Source organism: Triticum urartu, chromosome 3, assembly GCF_003073215.2.
Source record: "Triticum urartu cultivar G1812 chromosome 3, Tu2.1, whole genome shotgun sequence".
Taxonomy (NCBI): Eukaryota; Viridiplantae; Streptophyta; class Magnoliopsida; order Poales; family Poaceae; genus Triticum; species Triticum urartu.
In genome coordinates this window covers 467,986,192-467,994,467 of record NC_053024.1, presented here as the reverse complement: position 1 = coordinate 467,994,467, position 8,276 = coordinate 467,986,192, and the positions used below count along the sequence as shown (strand labels likewise).

General features: G+C 45.1%; 1 protein-coding gene across 2 annotated transcripts; it reads left to right on the top strand.

The window, feature by feature from the left end:
• Positions 1-624: 624 nt before the first annotated feature.
• Positions 625-5,232, top strand: LOC125548491 (B3 domain-containing protein LFL1-like). 2 transcript variants are annotated; one of them, XM_048712073.1, is made up of 7 exons: positions 626-1,180; positions 2,920-2,961; positions 3,066-3,152; positions 3,250-3,350; positions 4,276-4,322; positions 4,409-4,485; positions 4,581-5,231. In XM_048712073.1, exons 1-7 carry the CDS (start codon positions 740-742, stop codon positions 4,953-4,955), a joined length of 1,170 nt encoding a protein of 389 aa, XP_048568030.1. In that variant the 5' UTR covers positions 626-739; the 3' UTR covers positions 4,956-5,231. The 2 variants fall into 2 exon arrangements, with proteins under 2 accessions (XP_048568031.1, XP_048568030.1); XM_048712074.1 differs by lacking the exon at positions 2,920-2,961 and having other exon boundaries at positions 625-1,180; positions 4,581-5,232.
• The last annotated feature ends 3,044 nt before the right edge of the window (positions 5,233-8,276 follow it).

The window sequence follows — 8,276 nt, the reverse complement described above, 5'->3', positions numbered from 1 at the left end:
GAAAACATTTTTCCTTTGATAACTATATGATGGCTTGACATTTTCTTTATACATCGCCTTGCGTTATATTATTTTACAAGAACATTACTGTGCCAATATTTTCTTTGCCGTGACAAATTATGCTCTTAGATATGATATAATATTTTGGCAGTATCAGGGTCGTCTATGAAGCTTTGAATTTGCGTCAATTTTGGAATTTCGCCGTTAATGATGGCGTATGTGTATGAAAGTCATATGTCCTCTAATTAGAGGCAACAGTCGGCATCCTCTCCTAGCGTGTTCGTTCAAAAAAAAGAGATCATCACCGGAAGCTCGATGCAATGATCGGCACCGGAAGCCCGAGGCACCGATCGGCACCGGAAGCAAACAACGCGGAAGCACATGGTCAAAGTGAAGCACGGATGGAGGCACCTGCGTTGTACAGGGCCTTTAACATCGTGCATGTCACAAATTTCTTCCCTTCCATAAAAGAGTGTCTGCTCCCACAGGGCTATTTTCGGCGAACCTCCTCCACGCTTCAAGCTCCGCCGCAGCCTGCGACCAGTGAACGAGCAGAGCTCGCGCGGGGGCGGGGCGGCAGTGATGAGTGAGCCAACCACCACGCACCACGGGCGAGCGCAAGCGCAAGGGGCAAGAGCCAGAGTGCGAAACGCGGAACCCAAACCAGGCGGCCCCCGGATTTGAAAACTCACGAGGGAAGGGAGCCAGCCATTTGCCTCGAACCCCGCGGGGAATCCCCATGCGGAAAAAACGCCAGGAGCGGCCTCCCCGCGCCTCCCACCCGGCGCCTGCCACCTTGCGCCCGCGCGGTTGGCCGCGCCCGCGCGCCCTCGGCATCTCCCCGTCGGGCGCTGGCTCCCCACCTGCGCCCATTTCAGAGCTCGCCCGCCACTTGGCGCCGCGCCCCCGTCTCCGCCCACCCATCCCGCCCATAAATGCGCCCCGCGCTGCCCCAACCCTAGCCGCCTTGACCTCCCCCTCCTCCCCCCGGCCCGCCGGCATGGCCGCCATCAGCAGCAGCAGCAGCAGCAGCAAGCGCCGCCCCCCCTCCGCGTCCACCGCCTCCTCCTCCTCCGGCGACGGGATCGGCGAGTACCGGCCGCAGCTCGTCACCCGGAAGCGGAGGTCCGGCGGGCGCGGGCCCCGCGGCGGCGTCCGGTGGATGCCGGCGATCCGACCAGTGAGTGCCTCGGAATTCATGGCCACGTCCGACCGTGCGCGTAGGTGGTTGATCCTCCGTATATATGGGATCTCCGCGGAGGTGGTGGGCCGTGGTGGCGGGGAGGTGCGGTGGGCTGGAGGCCCAGGGGCAAGATTGGGGGCGATCGTTCGTTCGTTCCTTCCTAGCTCCTCCTCCTCGTCCCGCATTTTGAGTTTTGATTGATGGACAGCGATCGAGTCGCCTCTAGGTGTTGACGTTTATGGTTGATTGGGGGCTCCGATCTGCCCGATTGCCGATTTCATTAGTGCATTGTTGCGAGTCTAGTGGATCTTTGCAGGTGTTCTTTTGAATTCCACGATCAGATTTCACCCACCTAGCCTACGGGTGTGTGCTTAGGTGTGAATGTGATCAATAGATTTTTTTTTTGCTCGATTGCTGTCGTTAGTGCTAGGCTACAGGTTATGGTAAGGGGTGATTATTGTACTTCTCTGTCGGATCTACGACGTCGATGGTCCGTTCACTGATAGTTTTGGCCAGTCATTAACTCATCGTATATATAGTACTAATTATCCATGTTAGGGAACTAATAATCAGAGTAAGATTTGGGAACTCATGTTCTGTCGTGTCTCATGTGGCACATGGATAGAATATGTCCTGTAGGTCCCATCTTGCAGTTTCGGTGTAACAAGAACACTTAGCGGTTTCATCGTCATGATGTCAATGTAGTTATGTGCAAGGGTAACAAGAGCACTTGCCTGGCTGTGTGCATCACTCGGTGCAGAGGCCGAGGGTCTTTCCCCTCTTGAAAAGAAAAAACAAGAACACTTGCGTAGTTGCGTGGTTATATATATTACAGCAGTTCACACTAAGTATTAGCTACAGGTGCATGATTTAGTCCTTCACATACTCACTTTCTTTTGTCAATGTTGTTATGTGCATTGCACATTTACCGTGTCCACAAATGTCGTGTTATTGCTATTTCCAGGAGGCGCCGCAAAGTTTGTAGGAATTGTCCATACATGTGCTTTCTCTAGTAGCTTACTGCAGCACAATAATCACAGGAAATAGCAGCACATGTTAATTGAATTTTTCATTTCAATTAATCTTTTGGCTTTTTTTCCCATAGCATGGGGCATGGGCCACAACAGTAATTATGTCAGGCAGTACTATATACTAGCTGATGCATTATGTGTACTTGTGTACCAGTGTGCTGACTGGAAGGACTGGTAGATCATCTGGTATGAATGTAGCAGTGTTTCTTGGGACTGGGGTTCTTGAACCTTAATGGCCCCAAGTAACTTCTTTAGCTTAATGCAATTTTCAGGTGCTAGTTATGTTTTCATGTTTGATTTGGACTTTGTAGTGTGATTTATCTTATATTTTAAACAGAGGCTATGAAAATTATCTGCGCTGTTCTTAAGCTGTTTAAGAGGCAAGAAACTGTGTGAACTTAGCATCATTTCTATTACTATGATTGACAGAACTGGTGTAAGAGGGCATTTGTAGTACAATTTAAGACACTTGCTATTTACACATTTGTCACCAGCTTAAGATAATCATTTCTATTTCTACGTTGACTAAGTTGTACACAATCTACAATTTGCGGCTATTTATTTTCCGTTGGTTGAAGCATCAATGCTCAGGATCGTTGACTTAGAAATAAGAATTTCCGTTTCAACTTAGAAATAGACACATCTAATGTAGTACTTAATATTTTTTCTACCTGCTCTCTAAATGAATTCGTATTTTTGTGATAGGTAAATGAGCTGGATTTAAATAGAGTTGCTCTAGATCCAAATGTAAGATTTATGCAAAACATATAGGAAGTATTTCTTTTTAGAAAAGGAAACAGTGTTAATCAAACTAGCGCATTGTATTAAAAGATTCTACAATGTTTGTGTAGCATCAAGTGGCTGGGTTGCGAGTTATTCTGCAGAAGGAGCTCCGTAATAGTGACATAAGCCAGCTTGGGAGAATTGTTCTCCCGAAGGTGAGTTCTTATTTAAACAGCTTTTACACACTTCATTTTACCATCATAGTCCATGCTCTCTAACTGTTGACACTCTTCTCCGACACTAATTGCACAGAAAGAGTCGGAGGCTTACCTCCCAATTCTGACATCAAAGGATGGCAGAAGTCTACGCATGCATGATTTGCTAAATGCACAACTGTGGACATTCAAGTACAGGTTGGACAAATTGTTTTTCTTTTTTGCATTAATGTTTGCTGCTATGAGCTACAGTACCCATATGATCTTTGTTGTACCTCACTTTTACTATCTCAGCCACAAAATTGACGAAATTCCTGTGAAAGAAGCATAATGGCATGATTATGATGGTGGTAATTTATTATTGGGTTTTTATCATTTATGCCACTAGTTGTGTCCCACTACTCAGTTTTGCCATTAGAAGTTATAACTGCTCAAAAATGCCATCAATCCGTGAGATGTTTGCTCAAAAATGCCATTAGATATCTCAAAAATGCCATCGTTCTGTTAGATGTTTGCTCAAAAATGCCATTAGACATTGTTATTTTTACGTCAAACCCGTTGACCATGTTCTATGACAAAAATAAGTCTAGACCCACATGTCAGTTCTCTCTATCTCACAATGATATGTGTGGCCCCACTTGTCAGGAGTAACCAAGCGAATAATTTTACAGGAAAATAAGAACGCTGTTGGGATCAAGTGGGCCCCATACTTTATTGTAGTGAGATAGAGGGAGAGCTGGCATGTTGGTTCATAGGTATTTATGTCATTATAACATGGCAAAAGAGATTTGAGATCACAATAATGGTGTTTAGTGGCATTTTTGAGCATGTGTCTAATGAAGCGATGGCATTTTTGAGCAGTTGAAATTTCTAGTGGCAAAATTGAGTAGTGGGACACAACCGGTGGCATAACTGATAAAGACCCATTATTTTAATACTCCGCCATGTGTAACAAGAAATGAATTGTATCAGATAAGGTAGTTTTCTCTAAAACCATCAGAAGTATGGCATGTGAATATGAATCATGTTACGAATGTTCTTAGTTGCAGTGACATCCCTGCATTTATGTTTAATTTGGTCTAGCATATCCACTACAATGACACAGTTTATTATCTCCGTACAGATACTGGCCCAACAACAAGAGCAGGATGTATGTACTTGAGAATACTGGTGAATACCTTTATTTTCATCATATTTATTCTGTTGCACTTGTGGATCAAGTTCTTACATTTTTCTCCCTCTCTTAAACATCCCAGGGGATTATGTCCGAACCCATAACCTTCGAGTGGGAGACTTCATCATGATATACAAAGACGATGACAAAAACCGATTTGTACTTAATCTTTCTTCCTGGTTATTTAAGCATTTTAGTCATTTTGGCACGCAGTCGGTAGTTGCTTACTGTATGCTGCTTTGTGTCATGCAAAGGTCATCCGAGCAAAGAAGGCGGGAGATGATCTAGTTGCTTCTTTGCCACAATTCCACGAGCATATCTCTTCCATTCTGCCAATTCCAGAAGTTGGTGACTATGTGTCTCTAATCCCACCACCAGCTGACATCTCTGCCTTTGCGCCACAAGCTGATGAGAATTACGAGATGTTCGATGGGATTTTCAACTCTCTACCAGAGATACCGGTAGCCAATGTGAGGTACTCAGACTTCTTCGACCCATTCAGTGATTGTATGGACATGTCGAATCCCGGCCTGAACGCCAACAACTCAGCTAACCTTGCCAGTCATTTCCATGATGAGAGGACTGGGCTTTCTTTGTTTCCCAACCCAAAGTCTGGGCCTCTGATGTGAGAACCAGCAAAACTGCTGGCTCCTAGCATACTACCCTACATGAAGTTCAGAGTCACCAGCCTTGACGCCGTAGCTGTACATCCAAATAATTGGTGTCCTCATTTTGTATTGTACTGTATATGCTTAACTGTTGCTTATGTGTAGAAGGTTTCGATTTCTGCTTTTAACTTGAAGGTTTCATCAGACGCAAATGCTATAACCGTGTTCAGTTCAGTGCACGAGTGTTGTTCTGATATTTTCAAGCTTCTGAACGTGCAAATACAAAGACGAAAGATGCAATGTGCATTTTTTGGCTAGGTTGCCTGCGCCTGGTAATAGATGCAAGCCAAATTATCTAGAACATGAATTACTGGACGGCATGCTGCAGAAAGCACAAAGCGGCTGTGCTTGATATTTGTGTTTGCATGTGATCCTTTGTCACATGCGGACTTGCTATTTTGTTTCTGATATACTCCCTCCGTCCCAAAATAAGTATCTCAACTTTGTACTAGCTTTAGTACAAATTTATACAGCTCAAGACACTTATTTGGGACGTAGGGAGTAAGTAAGTGGAAAAATAATCCCATACGATAAGTTTATGTAGAGCCTTTTTGGTCGACCGTTTGCATGGTTTCTGCCTGACTAGTTATTACTCTCTCCGTTCACTATTATAAATCGGTTGTATGTAGATATGCTTTAATGCCCTGTTCAAGAATTCATCCGATTAAGCAGTTAACTTGCCGATTAATCCCTACTCATAGGGTCACCGAGTAGCCGATAAACCGATAAATCATTTGGTTAATTGATTAAATGGCTGATTAACTTGGCAATTAGTCTATTAATCCCCTACTCACCAGCCAACGGAGCAGCTATCAGTTAACGATTTCCTCAACAATGCTTTAATGTATTTGGTCATGTTGAAATATGTAAAACATCTTATAACAGTGAACGGAGGAAGGACTTGCATATGATACTCTATGCTCCACGCACCGGACCTATGGAAGGTGTACTTTTATGTTTTGTTTTTATTTTGAGGATTCACCGGGGGGAGAATTCTCCTATATTTGTGGCTCGGATTGGTAACTGGTTTGTTAAGGCGAGCCGACACCTTCTGTTGAGCTTTTACCTCTTATGTCCTGGCAAAAGAAAAGAGTTACTCCCTCTGATTCAACTTTATATAGAATTGTAATAAAACTGCGCCAATTAATTTGGATCGGAGATAGCAGTATTTACTTGTTAGCTCCATGAATTGAATGTAGCACACTGCCTACCCATGGTCTGTCTAGTGTTGCCTTTCGAATGGAAAAAACCACGCTCGCCGCGAAGAATTTTCCTTGAAGAAAAGCACTGGTTATTAACTTTCAAGGATCAGATGAAAAGCATGATAATTATTCAATTAGTTTCAGTCTCGAAAGCTGTCGAAATAGTGTGGTGTCACTTGTCAGTGTCACCAACCATTGTCAGCCAACCATCACTCGAAAGAAAATAACTGTCTCAGGGCATTCTCAGTCCAAGACACTTGGACACTCCCTTTGGCACACTAATAAATGATTCCGGAGTAGAAAAATTAGTCCGAGCACAGCCTAATGGACACGGCAAAACATGAGCCAGAAGTAGGCAAAAAGATGGTGGAGCGTGGCGGGCCGGTAGGTGGCATTGGCAACGACGACGAATGGACAACCAACTTACCGAGAGGACCTTGACACCGGTTGCTTACCTTCCGGGTGAAGGTCCATCCAACACGTATGAACTGGACACCCTTTTTGCAGACAGAGAAGAAACAGATCGGAGGCCAAGTGTCGACCCAACAACGCCGCGTACGCACGTTACGGCTAGAAGAAGCACGCAACAAATCGCGCTTTGCAGATCGCTGTCCCGAACGGTCGCTTGCCGATCATAGAGCCGGCCGTTCTGGTCCCTCGTGGTCGTGCAGAAAGAAAGAAAAACAGTTGTGGAAAAATCTTTCTTGTGAAAGGAACGTGTGGAATATCTTGGCGCGTTGGAGGGGAGAAGGTGATGCAGTGCAGTGCTGGTGATATGCGTGTGGCTGGGGCGTACGTGACCGACTCACAAACGCAGAGAATTATATGCGCTGGGTTCCGGTGGTCCATCCGTCCATGATTCCTGACGCCGACGCCGAAGCGTCCACGCGTGCGACGGGGGCGACACTTGGCGTGGCATGGGGCCGAGGCCAGGTGGAGTGGGGGACACCTGCATGGACTGCGACGTACTGCTACTAGTAGAGAGTACATGCCGTGCGCTCGCCGGTCGCCACGCCCGGCACGGTGCTCCTACTACCGCGAGAATCTGTCGCCCACGATTAGAGATCGTGAGCTTGGCGTCAAGCGTCCCGCCCTGATTGGGTTCGGCGGCCGGGTCCCTCCGCCGTGCGTGGACCATGGACGCAGCCGGCACATCATCGTGCGGCTCCGCAAAAAAAAAAGATGTTAAATGGCGAGAGAAACGCATACTCAACTGTTTGCCAAAATTATGGCTTCAAGGGCGCGGCCGCAATTTTTTTCTTTCGAAAAGAGGTACTTTATTATTTAAAAGATGGACAACGATATTTGGCACACGTGTGCCACATTGTTAAATATACCACACGACTTTTCTCCCTTCGATCCCACCTTCCCCTGAGCCGCTCCAGTCTGTAGTTTAAAATAGGCAAAAAAAATAGCGTTCAAGGGAAGGGGAATTGAACCCAGACCCTCTCATCCAAAACTACAGCTGCACTAGCCCTCTTAACTAATTAGATACAACTTACATACTAGTTGTATATTCCTGAGACAAGAATAAACAAAAAAAGCAGTGATTAGTAACTGAAAATCCAAACCGGCAGCCTCACTTGTACGGGTTTTAGAACAAAGCGCCCTAGTTTTATCATTTTTTTCTGCACATTTTACACGGTTCACAAACACGGGCGTCCTCTTCACTCCTTTTCAGATGCAAAATATCATGATGTTTGCACGTAAGTTATCAGGTACGAAGTTTTAATGTTGCCATGTTTTTTTCACTCAAGTTTTTGGGGTATGTTTCTCAATAGCTTTTTTCCCTGTTTGTACTTAAATTATCAGGTATGGGCTTCATATATTATCAAGATATTTGCAGATAAGTTATCGGGGTGTATTTTTCAACAACCCCCTCCCCCCGGGTCAATATTATCATGGTGTTTGCATGTAAGTAATCAGATCTGCGATGTGTAAATTATCATGTTATTTAGACAAAAGTTATCGCATGTTCATCAAAGAAATTCACTTGGGCAAATTTACTATGGTGTTTTGTACCAAAGTTATCATGTTTGAGGTGTGTAAATCATCATGCTAGGTACCGCGTGTACATTTT